General features: G+C 41.4%; 1 protein-coding gene across 5 annotated transcripts in view; it reads left to right on the forward strand.

Annotated features, from left to right (window-relative positions):
* The window catches only part of ctcf (CCCTC-binding factor (zinc finger protein)), a 61,835-nt gene that overhangs the window by 10,847 nt on the left and 26,296 nt on the right, over positions 1-24,692 (forward strand). For all 5 annotated transcript variants that reach the window (XM_072518315.1, XM_072518319.1, XM_072518316.1 and 2 more), the window contains 5 exons: positions 812-982; positions 6,926-7,059; positions 16,777-16,897; positions 21,302-21,451; positions 22,798-22,958. In XM_072518315.1, the coding sequence (XP_072374416.1) occupies positions 812-982; positions 6,926-7,059; positions 16,777-16,897; positions 21,302-21,451; positions 22,798-22,958 (737 nt within the window). The remainder of the gene's footprint in view (positions 1-811; positions 983-6,925; positions 7,060-16,776; positions 16,898-21,301; positions 21,452-22,797; positions 22,959-24,692) is intronic.

The raw sequence follows: 24,692 nt of genomic DNA on the forward strand, positions 1-24,692 counted from the left end.
TGCTGTGTAGTATCCAAAGGTTAGGTGGGGTTACAGGGATAGGGTGGTGGCCTAGGTGGGGTGCTCTTTCTAGGGAACAGTGTAGAACCGATGAGCCGAATATCCCCCTTCTGCACTGTAGTGATTTTATGATATTTCAAATATAAAGTATAGCTTTAAACTTGGTGTGGATTCATAAGAACAAATTATCTGGCCCCTCGAGCTTGCTCCGCCATTCAATAAGATCATGGCTGATCTTTTTGTGGACTCAACTGTAACCTTTTATTCCTTTACTGTTCAAAAATCCATCTCGTTTTGCCTTAAAAACATTTAACGAGGTAGCAACAATTGTTTCACTGGGCAAGGAATTCCACGCATTCATGACCCTTTGGGTGAAGAAGCTCCTCCTCAACTCAGTCCTAAATCTGCTCCATCTTTGAGGCTACGCCCACTAGGTCTAGTTTCACCTGCCAGTGGAAACAACCTCCCTGCTTCTATCCTATATTCCCTTCATAATTGTATATGTTCATATGCTGTGCTCCAATTTTAGCAGGTTTTTGGGGTAGTAACTGGCAATTTCTTTTCTAAATAGGAGCAAATTCTTTCCTAAATAAGAGCAAACAGGAGAATGAGAGGGCACGGTATCTGTGTGTACACAGCAAGTTAGAACTGATTCCATTTCTAAGCTCCATCTTTAATAGTAGATTGAGGGTTCGGGGGGGTCGGGAAAAACATGGACAGTATCTTGTATCTGTGTACCAATTTTCTGGGGATCACGACAATGCTTGTACCAAAATTAGTTTTTCAATTACCATGTTTGATTTCATTTTAGGAGTAAAGAAAACATTCCAATGTGAATTGTGCAGCTATACTTGTCCCCGACGTTCTAACCTAGACCGGCACATGAAAAGCCACACTGATGAGCGACCGCATAAGTGTCACCTTTGTGGGAGAGCTTTTCGAACAGTTACGCTTCTGAGAAACCATCTCAACACACACACAGGTAACAAAAGCATCTGCTTTAATTGAAAATTTGGTATGTCAGGATGTTTAAAATGTCAAAATACTGTTTGTGTTCTGAATGCAATATTTTAAGATTTCCCACAAAATTATAAAAAGATTAAGTGATTGGCAGATTTATCTTGGTCCAGTAGCTGCAAAGATTACATGTTATTCTTGCCACAGAAACATGTTCCATTCAAAACTAATTTTATTTCCTATTAACCATCATTTGTACATTTTTCATGCACAGGCAGAAATGGAAACACCATTTGAGTTTTCAGACTACACCTGCTACCTGCCTGATGACACCAGCAAGAACCTGTTCTTGTGGTTGGACATTATTAACATATGAATGAGATTCCCAAACTGAGTGTAGATAGGGGATCCTCTCAGAACCAAGCTGACAAGAGTTTTCTTGGTTGTGATGGAAAGACCCAATGAACAAAGTTATTTCTGTCGAGCTAGGGCAGCACGGTGGCGCAGTGCGTTAGCCTCGCAGCGTCGAGGTCCCAGGTTCGATCCCGGCTCTTGGTCGCTGTCCATGTGGAGTTTGCACATTCTCCCCGTGTTTGCGTGGGTTTCGCCCCCACAACCCAAAGATGTGCAGGCTAGGTGGATTGGCCATGTTAAATTGCCCCTTAATTAGAATAAATTAATTGGGTACTCTAAATTTTTTTTTTTAAATAAACAATTCTGTCGAGCTAGAAAGTGTGCCTATGAGTTTATGGGTGGCACAGTAGCACTGTTTTTTCACAGCGCCGTGGACCTGGGTTCGATTCCCGGCTTGGGTCATTGTCTATGAGGTGTCTGCAAGTTGTTCCCTTGTCTGCGTGGGTTTCCTCCGGGTGCTCCGGTTTCTTCCCACAAGTCCCGAAAAAGTGCTTGTTAAGTGAATCGGACATTCTGAATTCTCCCTCAAGTACACCCGAACAGTCGCTGGAGTGTGGTGGCTAGGGGATTTTCACAGTAACTTCATTGCAGTGTTAATATAAGCCTACTTGTGACACTAATAACTTATTATTTTAAATTAATTCCAGAGATGTGGGTTTCGCTGGTTGGGCTACTTTAGGAAGCAGATAGATTTGTACAACAATCTGCAATGGTTTCATGGTCATCAGTAAACATTTAATTCCAGATGTTTCTGTTGAATTCAAATTTCACCATCTGCCTTGGTGGCATTTAAACTTGGGTCTTCAGAACATTACCCAGGTCTCTGGACTATTAGTCCAATGACATTACCTCTACGCCATCATCTCTCCCAGCTCCATTAAAATCACTTGCTAATTCCACTTTTGAAGTGGCCATTCGACATAGTTATGCTAAGTTTGGGCAATGCACATTCTGCCCAAGGGAAGCCCTGTAATTGCATTTGCATGCTATGTACGTCATAGAACCCCAATTTTCTGGGCTTGCTGTATTTAATATATGAAATGTTTCACCAAATTGTGGTGGCCCGATCATGTGGGAAAAAGAGGGAAATAAGTTTTGCCATTGCTACATATCTGCCTAGCAGAAGGAATGAAAATTAGATTCAGTGTGGTGATGTGTAAATAAAGTAGTTCAAAATAAGACATAATTACAAAAAATGGTTATAGAAATTAGGAATCTGCATCGAGTCAAAAGGAGACTGCAGCAGGACAGAGGAGATCGCCTAAGTTGTTGAGACAGGGCAGCACGGTGGCGCAGTGGGTCACTGTCTGTGTGGAGTTTGCACATTCTCCCCGTGTTTGCGTGGGTTTCGCCCCCACAACCCAAAGATGTGCAGGATAGGTGGATTGGCCACGCTAAATTGCCCCTTAATTGGGAATAATGAATTGGGTACTCTTAAAAAAAAAAAAAAAAAAAAAAAAAAAATTCAATTAGAAGTTGTTGAGACAAATAGGTGCTGACAGCACCACCTACTGGTTGGAGGCTTATTGTAACAACTCAGTGATGACAGACATGAGGAATACTCATGAATATTGACAGTAGAGCACTCCTCAGATTGGGATAGTTGGAAGTTGTCAAATGGAAGTGCCAACATTTTAAATTTTAATGTAGATTGTGTCACGTTTCAATTGTTCACTTTTCATTCTGTTTCTGCATTTCTGTGGTGCTTTTCCATGACCCAGAATCATCTCAACATGCTTCAGTCACTTTTGGTTTGTGATCCTAAGAGGTCGGAACAGATGTAGGCCAATAAGATCATACCTGATCTGATTATGGCTGCAACTCCAATTTCTAAACTGTGCCCTCCCCCCACGAGAGGAGACATCCTTTCAGCATCTACTCTGTAAAGCTCTTCAGAACTGATATGTTACAATAAGATCACCTCTCATTCCTCTAAACCCCAGTGACTAGAGGCCCAAATTGCTCAATGTTTCCTTATATGACAACTCCTTCATCCCAGATATCACCCGAGTGAAAAGTCTCTGAACTGCTTCCTCTAGATAGTATTCTAGGTGTGGTCTAACCAATGCCCTGAACAATTGTTACAAGGCTTCCCTACTTTTATACTCCATCCCCCTTGCAATAAAGGCAAACATTCCATTTGCCTTGTTGGTTATTTGGCGTATCTGCATAATAACTTTTGATTCATGTACAATGACACCCAACTCCCTCTGTACTCAACATGTTAAATCTCTGTCCATTTAAATAATCTACTTTTCTATTCATGCCAGTAACCCTAATTTTCCCACATTATATTCATCTTCCATTTTTTGCCCACCCATTTAACATATCTGTATCCCGTTGCAGATTCATATCCTCCTCACAACTTGCTTTTCTACCTATCTTTGTAATTTGACTACAAAGCAGTCTGTAGCCGTACCCAAGTCTTGAACAATTAATGCCCCAGCACTGATCCCTGTGGCACAGCACCAATTGCAGTTTCCCAATCTGAAAATGATCCATTTATCCTGACTCTCTTTTCTATTGGTTAGCTAATCTTTTATTTGTGCTGCTATATCACTCCCAGCAACCTTTTATGTAACATCTTATTAAATGCCTTTTCAAATCAAAATACACTATATCTACTGACACCCCTGAATCCACCCTGCCTGTCATTCTCAAAGGACTCTTGAAATGTGTCAAACAATATTGATTGCCTGATTGTATTAAGCTTTTCTAAATGTCCTGCCTCTTGCTCCTCCTAACTCCAGTGAATACAAGCCTAGCCTGTCCAACCTTTCCTCATACAACAACCTGCCCGTTCCTGGTATTAGTCCAGTAAACCTTCTCCGATCTGCTTCCAACACATTTACATACATCCTTAAATAAGACGACCAATACTGTACTCCAGATGTGGTCTCACCAGTGTCCTATACAACTGAAACATAACTGCCTGACTTTTATATTCAATTCCCGTCCCATAAACTATAACATTCTATTAGCTTTCCTAATTACTTGACAACCAAAAATTAAAAATAAAATTCAAACATACTTTTTTCATACAGTTTTTTCAGGATTCCTGTCCTCCTAAAATTTTCACCAACAAAATTTGCAACCCAGATCTCATCCCAGAATTTTCTTTCTTGCAGTTTTTGCATAATTAAAAGATTGTAATTATTTGCATAGTATGACATAATTCTAGCAAATGGGAAAAGTAATCAAATTATGTCCATCACAGCTAGAACTTGGTGTCCTTGGTGCATTTGTACAGGACATTCTGAGTAGAATCCCTGCCTGGAATTCCAACTTTGCAGGGGTGGTGGAAGTATTACTAAATTATTTTCCAATCGTTGGATAGCCTCCTCTTTCACTAGCAGTTAACAGATTCTATTTTACTGATGGCTAGAAATTAGAAAATTGGATCGACGATGGTCCAACAAAGGAGATGACGGTAAAACACTCAATACAATACAGTTGTTACAGCACTGGATCTTCAATCCAGTGGACATTCAACATACTGGTAACCACAGGCCTCAAATTATTGTAAATATAAAAGAATGAGGAGATTTTCAACTATTTAAGCTACATGATTCTCATTTGAATAATGAGCTGACCTGAGGAAAAGCTACACCTGTTATAGGATCTTGCTTGCAATTTGCATGGAGAAATGTCAGAGCATGACTGTTGCACGCTGATTCCATTTCCTCCAGGTGTTGAGGAAACTAGAGGCCTCTCTGAAAGCATACATTTTTTTGAAGAGATTCTAGTGGGGCCAGGAAGCACAGGGCTGTCAACTTGGTGTTCCTGCACCTGAGTCAGAAGGTTATGGGTTTGCGCACCACTCGAGATAACCTCATGAGCAGCGAGTAGAGTTCTGAACTCTACTAGATTGATATCAAGCAGGATATTCATGTCCAATTGGAGTGGGTTATCAACACCCATTGCATCTAGCCAATTTTCCTATGGGGATTTATAAGTCAAGCTAACAATCTATTCACATAAAATGAACATTTTTTATAGAAACATCCCTGAGCATGATCTGTTGCATGTAAAGCAGTGGAAGAGTGTTACCTCATGCAGCAAGGCACAGAAGGGGAGTGCCCATCCAGGCCCCCATAATCGTCAGGCCTGATACTGGCCTGTTGGCTCAACAGGCATTCACTCCCACATTCTTCCACCCCATACAGATATTAAATACTGCCTGGATGCGCATTACAACTGGCTGATTTCTTTGTCAAAGAAAATGCCCAACTAAAGCAGAGTGCCCATTTGCTGGCTACAGTTCCCTGGAGAAGCCCACACTTGAAAATTGTTTGGGCCTTTCCTCTACCGCAGTGGAAATAACATTTCTTTCCCCCCCCCCTGGATGTTGGCAGTCTTATGTATTTCTGAGTGCTGAAATATTGAATGTGATATTTCCTTTTGTGACATTGAGATGCAAAACCAGTCTTCTCAGCTCTTCTTTCTGGCTCTTTTCTGGAACAGACTGCGGAGAGGCCTGTGTTATAAATGCTTGAGTACAAACTTAAAGGAGAGTGCTGCTTCCTTGCTCAAGTCCATAAGCGCTCAGGATTGGTGAATCGCAGACAATTAGCCTTTGACATAGTGTCCTAACAATTCTGAAAATAACAGAAGGTAATAACAGGGATCATGGGTAATTTTCTGGAGGGAGCAAGATAATTTGAGAACAGAAGCAGGTGGCTGCAAGCGTGCTGAGGTTTTCCTGAGATTAGTGTCCTCGTGTTCCTATCCACCTGGAGTAAAGGAAAAATAGACTTGAAACTCACTCAACAGAACACTTCCTTTTGTTCAACAAAGTCCTAAAAGTCATGTAAATTCATGTCTGCAGTTATTGGTTGACTCATAGTTTAATTATAGCTCTTCATTTGGAAGAAAACTGTAAAAAATGTCCCAAATTTAAATCAGTAAGTTCCATTACACGAAAAATGCAACTGCAAATGTGCATTGAAGTTCGTAAACCACCTCCCACTGCCTTAGGAAAGCGGGCAGAACAATCAATGACCCCCCTCACCCAGGTTATTCTTCCATTGGGCAGGAGATACAAAGTCTGAGAATATGCACTAGCAGATTCAAAAACAGCTTCCTTCCAGCTGTTACCAGACTCCTGAATGATCCTCTTATGGACTGAACTGATCTCTCCATGCATCTTATCTACTGAGCAGTACTACACTCCGTATGCTTCACCCGATGTCTGTGTCTGTGTATTTACCTTGTGTGTCTATTGTATGTCTCATGTTTTTTTCATTTATGGACCGATCTGTCTGTACTGTACGCAGAATAATACTTTTCACTGTACCTCGGTATACTTGACAATAAATCCAACGAGACTTATTTTTAAATTGTCAATCAATTTATGAGTTGAGATGGGGTAAATTTTCTGATGTGAAAAATGGTGATTGTTTTGAAACTGTAATTTTATTTAAACCATATGATTAATAGCTTGAATGTCTCTAAAACTGGAATCTAATGAAGTATAAAACTAGACACTGCGACTCAACACCAAATTTACAAAAACATGAATTGAAAATTAATAACATCCTTGTAAACTTTGTAGGTACTAAACCACACAAGTGTCCTGATTGTGACATGGCATTTGTAACGAGTGGAGAGCTGGTGAGGCATCGCCGTTACAAACATACACATGAGAAGCCATTCAAGTGCTCGATGTGCGACTATGCTAGTGTGGAGGTAAGAAGTTAAATGCTGAACAATGATAGAATTTCTATTGATTTTTAGGAAGTGGCAACAAAAACCAGCATGAGGTTCAATTTATCAGAGGAAGATTCATAGGAATGTGAAATTAAACTGACTGGATTTTATTTTTGAAACGTTAGTATAGGAGCACATAATTGTACTTTTGACCAAATCGTTTGTTTGTTTGAGCTGATAATCCAATTTCCTCTCCTTACTAGAACCGCCTGCCTACCTTTGCCTGTAACATTGCTGCCTTCACGCATACCTCATAGAATCTCTACAGTGCAGGAGGAGGCCATTCGGCCCATTGAGTCTGCACCAATCCTTCGAAAGGCCACCCCAACGAGGTCCAATCCCCTGCCCTATACCTGCAACCCCACCCTAGGGGGCAATTTAGCATAACCAGTCCACCTAACCAGTACATCTTTGGACTGTGGGAGGAAACCGGAGCGTCTGAAGGCAACCCACGCAGACAGTGGGAGAATGTGCAAACTCCACACAGTCACCTGAGGTCGGAATTGACCCCAGGTCCATGGTGCTGTGATGCAGCAGTGCTAGCCACTGCGCTGCCCCATGCCTCAGCCCATTTTACCTCTAGACTCATTTATTGTAATATCTTCCTGTATTGCACCTTCCATAAACTATGGAGTTCCGATCACCACCTTTACATAAAAGCCCGAGTACTGTCAGAAAGTGACTCAGTTGATCTAGGCTAGGACAATATAGAGTAAATTCTACCACCTGGGGAATGATGTGGCAAAGCAGATTACTGCTCATTATAGATTTTTCAGATTTTCCCTTTGTTGATGTTATTGGGATGTTGCAAGAAGTGAGGGACAATGTAGGAAGGAATTCCTGAGTATGGGATCTAGGTGGCTGAAACCCTGATCAGTGGTGATCAAAGCAAAGATGGGAGTGCTGCATAAGGCAAATGGGAATGGTGTTATTGCATTGAGTCACTGTCTGTGCGGAGTCTGCACATCCTCCCCGTGTGTGCGTGGGTTTCCTCCGGGTGCCTCCCACAGTCCAAAGATGTGCAGGTTAGGTGGATTGGCCATGCTAAATTGCCCCGAGTGTCCAAAATTGCCCTTCGTGTTGGGTGGGGTTACTGGGTTATGGGGATAGGGTGGAGGTGTTGACCCTGGGTAGGGTGCTCTTTCCAAGAGCTGGTGCAGACTCGATGGGCTGAATGGCCTCCTTCTGCACTGTAAATTCTATGATATGAAGATGTCAAAGTTGAATTGTTTGGATCCTGATCATAAGAGCCAATATTGGCCAATTCCGAAGGTGTAATGGACAAATGAATAAGAACAATCAGAATCTAAAGGGACAATAAGAAGTGCGAATAGTGTAGGATGTAAAACACGTCAGAGATTCATACAAAAGAAAGATCAATAAATTAGGGGGAAAACGCTGCAAATGCAACAGGCTTGAAATGCATTGAAAAAAATGACAGTGCAGGCAACACTTTGGCTCTGTCGGTCATAAAGAGTGAAAAAGTGCAGGCCCACATCATGCACTTAAAGTATTTCCTAAGCACTTAGTACCTCCCTTTGCCTCAACACACCTGCCATATCACAAGTGCTAACTTTTCAGAAAATGGAAAGTTTTGAAGAAAATCTAAGGTTTAGTTAATCTGCCTCAACCCAAGGGCGGCAAGGTGGCACAGTGGTTAGCACTGCTGCCTCACAGCACCGAGGACCTGGGTTCAATCCCAGCCCCGGGCTATGTCGTTGTGGGGTTTGCACATTCCCCCCTTGTCTGCGTGGGTCTCACTCCCACAACTCCATGATGTGCAGAGTAGGTGGATTGGCCATAATAAATTACCCCTTAATTGGATTGTTTTTTAAAAAATGCCTCAACCCTGTTCCCACTAAACTGTTTGCCACACAATCTCCCTTCCTCGTCCCCATGTTATTTGATGGTTTGTTCTCCCTGGATACCTTACCCCTCTCCTTCAAATCTGTAGTCATCATCCCTTCAGAAAACCACTTGTTGACCTCTCTGTCCTTTCAGGCTGCCACTCCATCTCCAACCTTTTTCTCTCTCGAGTCCTTGAACATACTGTCGCCTGCTAAATCCATGTCCACCGTCCTCCGAATTCCTTGTTTAAATCCCTGGCATGGTCTTAAAATGGCTCTTAGCAAAGTTACGAATAATTGTTCTGTGACTTTTATCACCTTGTTATTTTTAATCTGCCTGCAGTCTTTCGCATGATTGAGCACACATCCTCCAGCCTCTCTCCACTGTTGTCCTACCAATTTGGACAATGTTCTCCTGGTTCTATTCATATCAATTTAATCATAGCCGGAAAATGGCCTGCGATGTCATTTCTTCCCTCTCTTGGGCAATGCCCCCATCATCTGTCCTTGAACCCTTCCTTTTTCTCATGTACATGCTGTGCCTGGGGATGTCATCAGAAAGCACATAATTTGTTACGTCAAGATTTGCCTGTTCCAAGATGCTACTGGCCAGCTTCAACCCTCCATAAATGTGAAGTCATCCAAAGCTGCTGCCTATATCTTAACTCACCTATATATAACTCTCACCAATTCCAGTTCACCCATCACCCCTGCACTCACCTTGAGTCAGGGTTGAGCAGTGTCTCTTTAAAATTCTCTTGTTTTCAAATCCTTCCGTCTCTTTGTAAACTCCTCCAGCCCAACAACCGTCAGATATCTGCACTCCACCGATTCTGGCCTTTTGGGCATCCCCAGTTTTAATCACTCCGTCATTGTTGGGGAGAGAATCATATGTCCTATGGACAAAGGGGAATCGGTGGATGTACTGTAATTAGATTTCCTGAAGACATTTGATAAAGCTGCCGTACCAAAGGTTATTAACAGAAATTAAAAGTTCATGGTGTAGGGGTAACATATTGACATGGATTGAAGATTGACAAGCTAACAGGAAACAGGAGTTGGTGTAAATGAATCCTTTCCTGGTTGACTGGGTGTTGCAAGTGGTGTGCCACAGGCATCAGTGCTAGAGCCTCAACCGTTACAATTTATATAAGTGACTTGGATGAAGGGACTACAGATATGGTTGCTAAATTTGCTGACAACACAAAGATAGGAAAGTAAGTTGTGAACAAGGCGTGAGGAGGCTACAAAGTGAGTGGGCAAAATTTGGCAAATGGAGTATAATAATAATAACCGTTTATTGCCACAAGTATGTAGTTACTGTGAAAAGCCCCTAGTCGCCACAATCTGGCACCTGTTCGGATAAGCTGGTACAGGAATTAGGATAAATGTGAAATTGTCCAATATTGGCAGGAAGAATAAAAAAAGCTGATTACCTAGTGAGAGATTGCTGAGCTCTAAGCTACAGAGGCATCTGGGCGTCCCAGTGCATGAATCACAAAAAGCTAGTATACAGATACAGCAAGTAATTAGGAAAGCTATTAGAATGTTATTTTATTTTGAGCGGAATTGAATACAAAAGTAGGGAGGTTATGTTTCAGTTGTACATGGCATTGGTGAGATCACATCTAGAAGACTCTACAGTACTAGTTTCCTTACTTAAGGAAAATGTAAATGCATAAGAAGCAATTCAGAGAAGGTTTACTGGACGAATGGGTGGGTTAAGGCTTATGAGGAAAGGTCGGAGAGGTTATGTTTGTATCTCCTAGAATTTAGAGTAAGAGGCAACTTGTTCGAAACCTTTAAGATCCTGAGGTGTATTGACCGGGTGGATGTTTCCTCTTGTCAGAGAATCTAGAGCTAGGGCTCACTTTTTAAAAATAAGGTGTTGTTAATTTAAGCCAGAGATGAGAGCGGTTTTCTCTGAGGATCATGAGTCTCTGGAACTCTGTTCCTCAAAAGGCAGTGGAAGAAGAACATTTTTAAGGCCAAACTAGATAGATTCTTGATTAACAAAAAGATGAAAGGTTATTGGAGGTTGGCAGAAATTCGCGGTTGAAGTCGCAATCTGATCAACCAAGATTCTATTGAATGGCGGATCAGGCGCAAGGGGCCTATTTTTGCTCCTAATTTGTATTTGTGTTCATATGTCCTAAGTTCTGGAATTCCTTCCTGAAACCCCTCTGCTTTTTTACCTCTCCTCCTTTTGGATGCTCCTTGAAACTTTTCTTTTTGATTAAGCATTTAGTCATCTATCTAGTATCTTCCCATGCGAGTGGGTGTCACTTTTTTTGTTGTTTGAGAAATGTGAGCATCGCTAGCTGTCAGATTTATTGTCCATTCTTAACTGTTCTTGAGAAGTGCAAATGGTGCTTGATGTTCCTGTGAAGTTCCTTGGCACTTGTCCTGCGTGAAGGTACTAACTAGAAGTTATTGTCTGAAGTTAACTGACGACTATGTTCTCCCAGCATATGTCTAGAAAAAAGATGAAATACAATTCTCAAAGTTCACTTTGATCTTTGTCACAGAAAAGCATGTACGGTTCTGATCTTTGTGACAGAAAATCATGTAAGATTCTTAACAGGCAAAATATTTTTAAAAGACAGGTGCCAAAGTAGGGCATATAAAAAAGGATAAGCAGTATCTTAGTTAAGGAGCTGTGTTTTCAGATGGGGAAGCAATTGAAGAGGTGAGTAGTGAAGAAGACACAGTTATGGCCCTGATCTTGCTGTTGCTTGTTCTATTTGTAACCTGCCCCCTCCTGCTTGATCTGTCTTTAGTGCATAAACAGATTGTGAGGATGTTTGTTTTCTGTCAGAACATGATACAGTTTGATATTGATGCTGTTAGAACCTTATAGCCTCCCTAGCACATACCTATATGGTAAGCTAATGCTAATTTGCCTACTGCGTGCTTTATTTCTTGAAAGGATGGTTTAATTTATTTTAAAAACCTAAAGCAGTATGCAGGTAGAGCCAACTGTGACTATCTATCTAAGCAGCTTCATACTCATGGCTTCCCCTCTGGATCCTTCTTCTCCATCAATTCCTCTGACCCCACTCCTCCTCCTCTTTTTGTTCTTTACTGTGTATTCGCGAAAGCCTCTGACCTTCCCCTCCATGACTCTCAAATGATTTGTCCTTGACAAAGGCCTCAGGACCATCCCCTTTCACCTGTGCCTCAGTGAATTTTGAGTTTCGTTAGAATTCTTCTGTCACCTTTGCCTCAGCACCGCAGTTCTTTGGCCAGGAGTCTTATTTCCTGTACAGCGCACCCATTTACCCATCTCCCTTATTCTCATTCTAGCTTGAAAGATATCTACCATGTGGATCTAGTGGCACTTGCGAACACTAAAACTCAGTAGAAATTTGAGTTAAAACTTCTCGGGTGCAAATAAGAATCGTTTATTGCCTCTATTTGATTACAATTGAGAATTACTTAAATCTTATTCTCTAATAAGTCCGGCTAGCAAAAAGGACTTAAGAGAAGCAACTTGTACACAATTTAACTTTTAAAATAATACAGAAATGGTTACTTGCTTAAATTTAAAACAGCTTGCATTTACTTTAAGAGTTAGAGTGGAAAAGTGAAAGTATAGAGACAGCGACTAGTTTAGATCAAAGTATAGATGATTCATGAATAAAGATGGCCGTTCGGACCCTCACGGTTATACAAAATCATATCCGTCTTTAGCTATCTATCTACACCTCCAAGTCATCCTAATTGGTTTGGGTTAGAATCAAATGAGTGATTTGACGTCAATCTTGAATGTGCAACATTAGTTTTAATTGTTTCGTGTCTACATACTTGTGTATGTTAAGGAATGCGATATTGTGCTGTTATCGCGACCAGCTTGAACTGGTCTTTTGCTGACTTAGCTGTTATAACAATAGAACCTTCATGTTACTGTGTCGTTGCTATGGAGCCCGCCCTGTCCTTGGACACTGTCTTGAAAAATGTATTCATTAGTTCAGTTAAAGTGTTTTAATCTCTACTGCTTTTGCATGTATCAGGTTCTTTTGTGTTTCTGTTGTTTTTATGTTGTACTGACTTGCTAGAATAATGGAACTTAGTAAAGTGAATTATGCTGTGTTATGCTGTTTTGTAAGCTGTATGTTTTGAGATGACCTGAGGTTATGAGAGTGTTGAAATCCTTAATTTAAAATGAGTAAACTGGGGCTTAATATTTATCCTAAATAACTATCTTTTACCTATCAGGTGTATTAGGAAATAGTTAACTTCTACAGAGCTGCACCCTGCTTTCTGGCCCATTAGCCTCTGTAGATCTTTTTATTGAGAACAGTTAGCAAGACGTTGCAATCTCAATTTCTCTGCTTCTCTAACCTATCTTCCCTCTGAACTAGTGGCATTCATTCTCTCGGGTTTCACCCTGACATTGTCATCAAGCACCATCCGGGTGATGCTGTTCTTATTTGGCACACTAATCTTGATCTACCAGAGGCCGAATGTCTACTCTTAACATTTCCCCCTCCAGTCCCTGAACCTTGACCCCACCACTGAAAATCAAGGGATTGTTTCCAGGACTGACCTCATTTCCTCTGAAGATCTCTCCACTACCTCCAAGTTCCGCAACCTTGAACAAACAGCATCTTCCCAAAATCCATGAATGGGAGTGCCCTTGTAGACCCATCGGTTCAACCTGTTTTGCTCTACTGAACTGATTTCCTGTCCATTCTCTTCCCATCCACATCCAAGAGTCTTCTGATGCTTTCGGTCACTTTCCAGTTTCCTGGTCCTAACAGTCTCCTTTTCACCATGGGCATTCAATCCTTCTGCATTTCCATTGCCCCCCCCCTTCCTTTTCTTGACTTCTGTCATACTTATAAGCACATTGACTTGATTATACTTCCTTGCACTCTGGTTCCTCGAAATACTTTATACCATTCTTCCAGATTCTCTGTCCCTGTTGCATTTATTCTGCCCCCCCTCCCCCGCACATCCCCTCCTTCATTTAAAGCCTTTATTCATTGCATCTCTAACTTTTCCGAGTACTGATTGTTCATCAAATTGAACCATTATCTCTTTCCACATATGCTGCTAGACCTGCTGAGTATTTACTGCATCTTCTGTTTTTATTTCAATTTCTCACATCCACAGTTTTTTGCTTTTGTATAAGAATTACATTTTGTACTCACTTTAGATACCTGGGCGGGCAGGTTGCTCGAGATTTGGGACATTTCTAGTTTGGCGGGGAGGGTAAATGCTGATCTGGCAAGGTGGGGTGGTCTCCCTCTGTCACTGGTGCGTCGGGTACAGGCGGTTAAAATGAATGTGCTGCCATGATTCCTGTTTATTTTTCAATGCCTGCATGCCGATTTTCCTGCCAACGGCATTTTCTAGAGAGATTGAAGGGATGATTACCTCGTTCATATGGGGAGGAAAGGTGGCCAGAATTTAAAAGGTGCTACTACAAAGAGGAGCGACGGCCCCCGGGAGATACTCAGGGAGTCTGGTAGTAATAGCTTAGTTGAGAATATGGAGGCAGTTTCGACAGCACTTCGGGTTAGGGGCAGGGTCAAGGGAAATGCCGATTCGGGGGAACTATAGATTTGAGCCAGGGAAATGGGATGGAAATTTGTGGAGATGTGAGGAGAAAGGAATTAGGACACTAAAAGATTTGTTTCTATGGGGTCGTTTTGCAGGATTGAAGGAGTTCGGAGTGAAGTATGGGCTGGAGCAGGGGGAAATGTTTAGATACACGCAGGTTAGTTGGGCATTATTCTGTGGTTTTACCCACCATTTGGATAAAAGTATTCATTGCTATTGAGGCAGATTGCATCAGAAATGCCTAAATGAATGTTCTTTGATATGTGCAATATATAGATACCTAACAATTAGGTCACTGCATTGACCACTTAACAAAAATAGGGGGGAATGCACCCTATTTATACTACGCTCGTATGTTGAGAAAAAATGCCATTTTGGATTTGAACAAATATTCTGAAAGCCACTTTTAATTATTAGGCAGGCCACTTGTCAAAGCTCATGTCAATATAAAACTTAATTTGTGCTAATTGTCTACATTAGACCATTTAAAAATGGTTGTGATATTTTTGTGCTTTGCCACTCGGTCAACAGATAGGAGTTTTCTACTTTTAAACTACCCTGCTGATCAGCAAAATCATCCAAAAACGCTGTTGATTTGTGCACATATGCTGACAACATCCATCTCTACTTTCCTCGATGCTCTCATTGTCTTTAAATTATCAGATTGCTTTTCTGAGCAGGAATTTCCTCCAACAAAGTATTGGGAAGTCTGAAAAGCTGCTGTTGCCCGCCAAGAAATTGTTCCAGTCACTGGCTCCATTATTCTCCCAGGAAACCATCTGATGCTGAACCAGACTGTTTGTAACCGTTACTATGTTTGACCCTGAGCTGAACTTCCAATCACATCTGTGCCATCACTAACACTGCCAGTTTCCACCTCCATAATATTGCCTGACTCCCTCCTGCCTCAGCTCTTCTGCTAATGAAACCTTCATCCATGCCTTCATTATCTCTGGACTTGACTATTGTGTTACGAATGCCTAGTCAACCGTCAACAAAAGGTTAAGATGCTGAACCCGACGTGTTACTTTTTAAGTTTTAAGACTATGCAGAAAAGTTAGATTCGTTCCGGGGGTGATAATATAAGAAATTGGGCTTTGATATTTTATAAACAAAACTTTATTAAAAGACAAAACTATATTTAAACTTTCAAACTTCACAGTTCTAACACTAACAGATTATATGCAGTTTCTTTTTAACACACAATGTCCCATTAAACAAAACTTGGCATTAAAATACAGCTCTCATTCCACTTACACATGCAGGCAAAGGCAGCACTTTCAGTTAGGAAGCAATCTTCTCTTCGGACATCTCATTCAGAATCCCTTTTGAAAGCTTCATCTCTCTCTGGCAATGGCTGCTCGCCACAGCATTCTGCTTCCAGTTTTCCTGACCTGTCTTCTTGGCTCCCATCTGCTTCTGCCTTTGTTCCCAAAGGAATTTCTCTCTAGCACTTTCTCTCGAAGCAACGGCCAGTCCTTCAAACAAATCTTCTCCCCCGAGGTGGTCCATCTCGGATCTATCCTTGTTATTTGGCTGATCGCCCATTCCCGTTTACACAAAAGGCCAGGTCTATGCCATTCATGTGCACCTGCTGTCCATTTATAGACCATTAGGTCATCAGACTCTGTTAATAGGATAATGGCTGGTCAAATAGGAATGTCCCGAAAGACTATGGGTCTTTGATGAATCACATTATGCACTCTTAAGTTTAAGTCTGAATGGGAGCGTGCGACTCAGCCAGGTAGGGCATATCCCTTTTGAGTTTGGGCTAACAGCATTTTCCTTCAATCTATTTAAACCTTTAAATTGTTGACCTTTTTGGGACCCCATTTCTGAACCCAAATTTCTAATATACTCCCTATCATAATTGCAACACACTCCTGGCCAATCTCTTGCATCTCACCCTCTAATTTTGTAATCTGCTGCTTCTGTCCTACCTTACAGCAAGTCCTAATCATCCATTGTCTCTGCACTTTCTGATATACATTGTCTCTCAGTTAAGTAACACCGCAGTTTAAAAATTCTCATGCATTCGTCCGTGGCCTCACTCCCCCATATCTCTGTAATATTCTCTGGCCTTCAATCCCTCCCAGATCTCTGTGTTCCTTTAATTCTGGCCTTTTGCCCATTCCCGATTTTAGAACTTCACCGTTGGTAGCCATAACTTCAGTTTTCAAGGCTCTAAACTCTGCAATTCCCTTTGTAATCTCACCAGAGATGTAAATAGTTGTGAGTTCTCATACATTAAGGCTGACTAACTGTTTGTTTGATTTTACAGGTTAGTAAGTTAAAGCGCCACATTCGCTCTCACACTGGAGAACGCCCGTTCCAATGTAGCCTGTGTAGCTATGCTAGCAGGGACACCTACAAGCTGAAAAGGCACATGAGGACCCACTCTGGTACAATAATCCATATCTTATTCTTATTTGAAATTGGGTCCTATTCTAACTATTTTTGAACTTGTTATGGCTGCATCTATATGGTGGAAAATGTGCATTTTGTAACGAATATTTTACTTTGCTGGCAGATATCAATTGTGCCCTTCAGAGATAATTTAAAGCATATGGTTGGATTATGATGCTGAAACGTTGGAACATAATGTCATAACCTATTGTGTTCAGTCTATTTAGATTTGGATGATTTATTTCAACATTTTCTCTATATTTATGATCTCCATTAGAGACTGTTAACTTTAAAAAGATAAATTCAAACCTCTAGTTAATAGCTGAAAGAATGACAAGATTTCTAGTTTTCAAACGTTTACTGTTACAAATTATTTAAAAACACTTGACTAATCACTGTCCTACTTTCATGGCCAACTTATATTTTAAACTGCAGAAAGATGATTCATCATTTAAATTCTAGCTTGACTGAAAATCTCATTCTGTGGTTTATGTTACATTATTGCTTAAGTGGACGCCTCCTCCTCCTGGAACTAGTCCTAAAATGATCAGCTCCTGATGACCTGCTTCCTTCCTTGTTACTTTACCAGCTGGGTAACTTCTAATTCCAGAACTGCCTTGCGCTGCCCTGTGGGGGTTACACTTTAGATCCTTCCTGTAGCTCCAAGCTGGACAAATCTTCCAGCCATCTTTAAATCTTCTCAAACATGGTCTTCTATCTGAGTGTGAACTCTCACCCAGGTTCTGCATGGTGAACAGTAGTCAGCATCTTCTCTGGTTAAGGTGCAGGCCCATTTAAAAAAAATGTTATTCCTTTCTTGAGAATTACAACGCCAATGCGCAGAGTAAACGGGGAAAGTCCCGGTCTGTCTAATGTTCATGGATTTATAGAGAAACCGGGAATCTAATTTTAAAAATGTCTCCCTCCTCCCCATGGCAGCAGGTGGTGCAATGGTTAGCACTGCTGCCTCATGGCGCTGAGGACCCGGGTTACTGTCCATTTGGAGTTTCCACATTCTCCCCATGTTGGCGCTGGTCTTGCCCCACGACCTAAAAGATGCGTAGGGTAGGTGGATCGGTCATGTTAAATTGCCCCTTGATTGGAAAAAAGAATTGGGTACTTGAATTTTTTTTTTTAAATCTCTATGGCAATGGGATGCACTTCTAGTTTTGTATCAAAGAAGAAATGCTTATTAGCTATCTTTGATCCCAACTCTCTTTCATCTTAGAAATAAATGGATAGTTTGCAGCGCTGCTGTTTTCAATTTGATACCTGTAACACCTTTCTGGGACTTCTGAGAGACTCTGGGTCTACTGTTGACTCTGAGACTGGCCATTGTCCTCAAATGCAAATATCTTTCACCCTCTTCAGTAAAGCAATTGGAGTCTACATTTCATCTCTAACAATCAAACTACCCAAGCTTACTGCCTGGCCGATTGCAGAACAGGGCACTTGACCCCCTTCCTTCACCCTAAATTTAAAGAGACATTCCAATGTGAAATTATCTAATAAACCAAAAGGCACCATCCTAAAAATTAACTGTATAATCTTCGCGATTGTAGCATATTCTGAGATATAACGCATCAAAGTGTTGGAGAGCATGATGAGCAAAATCTGTACTGGGTGAACTGTGGACGTCAATCATTTGGCACATGCACAGGTCTGCCGTAACACTTTGACCAACGTGCAACGGTGGAGAAGTGATGTTTGTTAGCCTGTAAGACCATCAACAGCAGCCAAGGAATCTCAGTAATAAATCACCAGTCGGGGAGAACAGTTTGAAGCATAATTCTGGCAATGTGATGTGAGCTGGTGGCTGAAAATCAATGTAGGAGCAGCTCAAATGCCTGTGGTTCTGAAAACCAGCAAACCATCTCTTTAGGATAGCAAAGTATTATATTAAGGTGGTAAAAGAGCACATTTCTGCATACTCATTTACCAGAATGTTGCCTGGTATTGAGGGCATTAGCTATGAGGAGCGGTTGAATAAACTCGGTTTGTTATTACTGGAACGACGGAGGTTGAGGGGCGACCTGATATAGAGGTCTACAAAATTATGAGGGGCATAGACAGAGTGGATAGTCAGAGGCTTTTCCCCAGGGTAGAGGGGTTAATTACTAGGGGGCATAGGTTTAAGGTGAGAGGGGCAAGGTTTAGAGTAGATGTACGAGGCACGTTTTTTTACACAGAGGGTAGTGGGTGCCTGGAACTCGCTACCGGAGGAGGTGGTGGAAGCAGAGACGATAGTGACATTTAAGGGGCATCTTGACAAATACATGAATAGAGGGATACGGACCCAGGAAGTGTAGAAGATTGTAGTTTAGTCGGGCAGCATGGTCGGCACGGGCTTGGAGGGCCGAAGGGCCTGTTCCTGTGCTGTACATTTCTTTGTTCTTTGAAACAGTTGAATTAGACAGTGAGTGGCATTGTCTGTGGCTGTCACAGTTGAGAGAGATTCTGTCCATGCCTGATACGCTCATATTTGAATTAGTGATTCCAAGCTAGCATTCTTTCTTCATCAGACTCTTGCTGCTTCCCTCAATGATCTGCCTGAAATAATCATACATCAGGGATTGAGGTGTAGCCACCTACAGGTCCAGGTCAGATACAGCCTGTGATGGTACTTGCTCTGAACAATTACTCAGATCTTCTCTGGTCTTTTTCGCATCTGACTAGCCCTGGAGAAAGAGTGCATGGTATCTGCTACGGCTTGAGGCCTTCAGTGGCTGATTAACACCTTAGGGACTTATTATTAAATAATTTAAAAGCCCATGGTGTTAAGGGTAAGATCCTGGCATGGAAAGCAGATTGGCTGACTGGCAGAAGGCAAAGAGTGGGGATAAAGGGGTCTTTTTCAGGATGGCAGCCGATGACTAGTGGTGTGCCTCGGGTCTGTGCTGGGACCACAACTTTTTGCAATATACATTAATGATCTGGAAGAAGGTACTGAAGGCACTATTGCTAAGTTTGCAGATGATACAAAGATCTGTAGAGGGACAGGTAGTATTGAGAAAGCAAAGGGGCTGCAGAAGGACTTGGACAAGCTAGGAGAGTGGGCAATGAAGTGGCAAATGAAATACAATGTGGAAAAGTGTGAGGCTATGCACTTTTGGAAGGAGGAATCTAGGCATAGACTATTTTCTAAATGGGGAAATGCTTCAGAAAGCATTTGGGAGTCCTTGTTCACGATTCTCTTAAGGTTAATGTACAGGTTCAGTCGTCAGTTAAGAAGGCAAATGCAATGTTAGCATTCATGTCAAGAGGGCTAGAATACAAGACCAGGGTTGTACTTCTGAGGCTGTATAAGGCTCTGGTCAGACCCCATTTGGAGTATCGTGAGCAGTTTTGGGCCCCATATCTAAGGAAAGATGTGCTGGCCTTGGAAAGGGTCCAGAGGAGGTTCACAAGAATGATCCCTGGAATGAAGAACTTGTTGTATGAGGAACGTTGGAGGACGCTGGGTCTGTACTCGCTGGAGTTTAGAAGGATGAGAGGGCATCTTATTGAAACGTACAAGATACTGCGAGGCCTGGATAAAGTGGACATGGAGAGGATGTTTCCACTTGTAGGAAAAACTAGAACCAGAGGACACCATCTCAGATTAAAGGGACGATCCTTTAAAACCGAGATGAGGAGGAATTTCTTCAGCCAGAGGGTGGTGAATCTGTGGAACTCTTTGCCGCAGAAGGCTGTGGAGGCCAATTCACCACCTTTAAGACAGAGATAGATAGGTTCTCGATTAATAAGGGGATCAGGGGTTATGGGGAGAAGACAGGAGCATGGGGATGAGAAAATATCAGCCATGATTGAATGGCGGAGCAGACCCGATGGGCCAAGTGGCCTAATTCTGCTCCTATGTCTTATGGTCTTATGAATGCATCTTGAACAGCAGCAACAATAACTACGTTTGGAGGATTGATCTGCTTTCTCGTGGTTTAGTTCTTGATTTTTGCCACCCTAAAAATGGGCCATTTTTATTTGACAATTGGGACCAGTGTCCGTCCCATTGTTGGTGTACTTAGAAAAGGGGAACCAGGGGTTGAACATTTCAGATCTGTCTGGTTTATACCACCTTGGGCAATCTATTTACCTAGTAAGCTACAGTAGGTGCTCAATGCGCATGTTTACAGAAACTAGTTCCTATATTTGCAGCTCATCAACACTTGCTGAAAGATGCTCCTTACATCAGATGTTAGAGTGCTGTTTTTGTTTTTTTGTGGGGTGCTACTATTTTCCTTTCCCAATAACGCTGGTGTGCTTTTTTGTTAATATTGAAATTAATCTTGTGTGGGGATGAATTCCTAAATGCTTTAAAATTGTAGCTTGTGTTGTCTTTGGTTATTAAGGGACCCATTGTGGTTCAGTGATCAGGAGGTTCTAAAATGTGATTTCTGAAATAGGCGAGAAGCCATACGAATGCTACATCTGCCATGCTCGCTTCACTCAAAGTGGAACAATGAAGATGCATATTTTACAGAAACATACGGAGAACGTGGCAAAATTCCACTGTCCACATTGCGACACTGTTATTGCTAGAAAAAGTGATTTAGGTAAGTGTGTTAGATCTTCAAAACCTTGAATTTATATAAATATACAAATGAGGGAAATTACTATTCCAAAACTATTAATTTGTCAGCAGACCAAGTTTGTCTCTCTCCCGGTTGTCTGTGTAACTTGTGACAAATATTAACACAATTGTGCCACAATTTGAGCATTGACAATATCCATGTCCAAGAAATCAGTAACCAGGACCCCAAAAATCAACCACAAAGCTAATGCTCTGCTCCATCTGAGCATTAATTATTTTCAAAAATGAATCTAGTGCCTTTGATTCCTCCCTGAAATATCACAGGTTCTTAATGTCTCATGGTGGATGTTGCTTTCCAACTTGGAGGGTACAGGCGTCCCATTCGCTTCATTTTTGTTTCTCATTTGCCACCTCTAGTAATGTATAAGAATTATATGGAGTGGGTAGAGAAATACGTTTATGAAAAATGGTTTAGTAAGTTGGAACTTAATGAGTAATACAAGCATTTTTTTAAAAAGTGATGCTCGGAGAACAAAATAAATGCAAGTTCACACCGTAATCGCATAGAGTATCAAATTGTGACTAAAGCATGTTCTTGTGCTATGCTATAAAATTATGCTGGCAGGTTAGTGTTACTCAACTGCATGGCAACCCCCATATTTTTGATGTGGAGATGCCGGCGTTGGACTGGGGTGAGTACAGTAAGAAGTCTTACAACACCAGGTTAAAGTCCAACAGGTATGTTTCGAATCACTAGCTTTCAGAGCACTGCTCCTTCCTCAGGTGAATCCGAAAGCAGTGCTCCGAAAGCTAGTGATTTGAAACAAACCTGTTGGACTTTAACCTGGTGTTGTAAGATTCCATATTTTTAGTCAGCATTACTTTATCTGGTCTCAATTTCGATGGGCAAATTCCTTGATATGACTAGAAAGGAAATTTTCATATTTTTTTCCATTTGAGAAGAGATCTGTCTGGTTGATGGAGAGCACACTTATCAATTTGTTTCACAAATGTATTCAATTTATTGACTTCGGTCAAGATTTTTCTGATCTTAAATGCATGGAAAACTGACTGAACATATCCGGCAGTGTAGCCTACCCCATCTTCAAACATAATTCTCCATTGCATTAGTGTTAATGCTTCCATTTCTTATGCCAATGCTCTTTGACATTTTAGTGCTTAGTTGTATGTGTCTGTGGCGTGAAACATTCGGGGTGTCCCTTGTGGTTTGTAAATAAAATGCATTAATCTTAACATTCAGGGCGACCCAGAAGTCAAAGGGATATAATTGTGTAATTCAGTAACTTGTTGCATTTAATAGTGCTTTAAAGTATGAGTTCAATCTCTGTAGCTTCCTTTCCTTCACAGGTGTTCATTTGAGAAAACAGCATTCCTATCTTGAGTCAGGCAAGAAGTGCCGTTACTGTGATGCAGTCTTCCATGAGCGATATGCCCTCATACAACACCAGAAATCTCACAAGAATGAGAAACGTTTCAAATGTGAACTTTGTGATTATGCATGTAAACAGGTATTACAATCAAATAAACGTAATGATCAATCTTGCTGTGGATGTTAGATGGTTAAATTCAGTTAATCCTACATTTTGGGAATTGCAATATGTATGGCTTTTGCTGAAAGTTCGGTAAACCCTATTTTGATGGGCTAATGTTGTCATTCTGATACATAACTGTATTTGCAAGTAAGAAATACTTGGATCATATTAGTGTTCTATGAATTAAAGATTTACAATTTTAAGAATGTAAACCAAATTGTTACATGCTTCTACAATTAGAATGGAGTGATCACTAAATTTGGAAGCCTAATATGTAATTTGGAATACTTATAGAATCATAGAATTTGTAGTGCAGAAGGAGGCCATTCGGCCCATCAAATCTGTACCGGCTCTTGGAAAGCGCACCCCACGCCTCCACCCTATCCCCGTAACTCAGTAACCCCACCCAACCTTTTGGACACTAAGGGCAATTTATCATGGCCAATCCATCTAACCTGCACATCTGTGGACTGGGAGGAAACCAGAGCACCCGTGAGAAACCCACGCAGACACTGGGAGAATGTGCAGACTCCACACAGGCAGTGACCAAGCCAGGGATCGAACCTGGGACCCTGGAGCTGTGAAGCAACTGTGCTAACCACTGTGTTGCTGTGCTGTACAAAAGCATATTGGCAATTATTTTTTTTACCGTGGCAACCATTTGATGAAAGTGATAAACTGCAGTTATATGTAGGAGTCGGATTCTTCAGCTAGAGAATCTGCTCTTCAATTCTATTTGACATAACCATAAAAATGTCTTTATTGGAATGAAAGACATAACATTTTAAAATATTATGTGCCAATGTATAGCTCTCTATATTGACGAATCTTAACAAAACAATAACTTATTTATAAGGCATATTGATTCTGCTGCATTTCTGTTTTTTTTCCTGTCCATACTACATTTATTACTATTTGACTGGAAGATTGGAGGACAAGTGGCATGTTTATTTTTTTCTTTCTTGTTCACTATTCACATAAATTAGATTCCTGCGCGTGGAAAGCTGAAGTTCGGCTTAAAGTTAAAAATGATTAAAAAAAAAAAAAAAAAAACTAATATGAAAATTGCTCAGCAAAAAACTAATGAGCAATAAATTAAGAGTGCAATTGGGTGTATGTGTACCTGGTTCACCCCCAGTCTCCGGGTGCTCATTCACTCAGCCTCACCCACTGAGAAGGGGTGAGTGATTGTGAGAACCCAGAACCGGGGAGCGAGACAGACTTGAGGACGTTCTGCCCTTCGGACACACTCCCTAGAACTCTCGCCCTTACTCTGTTATCCATTCTCTCTGTCTCTCTCTTCTTTCCCCCCCCCCCCCCCCCAAATGTCAGAGGGTCCCATTCCGGCTGCATCATGTCCAGCTCCAGAGACCTGGGTGCCGCAGGCCTCCAACTCATTGTTGCTGGTGTTCACAGTGCCTCCAATCACAGATTATCTCTCCCAAATTAGCTGTTGATAGGTTCACAATTGAACATATCAAAACATGGGAAAGAAGCAGCCTGTGATTGGAAGAGCAGCTCCATGTAGACCTTTCCATTCAAACTTCGTGATTTGACTGCCATTTTGAAAACTGGCTCCGGATGCTGTGTGGAGTAGAGGGTTGCTCCGGTCCTCTGGCCACATGTTGGACAAGTCAGCTTTAGACTATCTCCCGAATTCTCCTTTCATATATTACAACATTTATTCTCTACGTTCTTTATATTGCAACG

This window comes from Scyliorhinus torazame, chromosome 10 (assembly GCF_047496885.1).
Source record: "Scyliorhinus torazame isolate Kashiwa2021f chromosome 10, sScyTor2.1, whole genome shotgun sequence".
Lineage (NCBI taxonomy): Eukaryota > Metazoa > Chordata > Chondrichthyes > Carcharhiniformes > Scyliorhinidae > Scyliorhinus > Scyliorhinus torazame.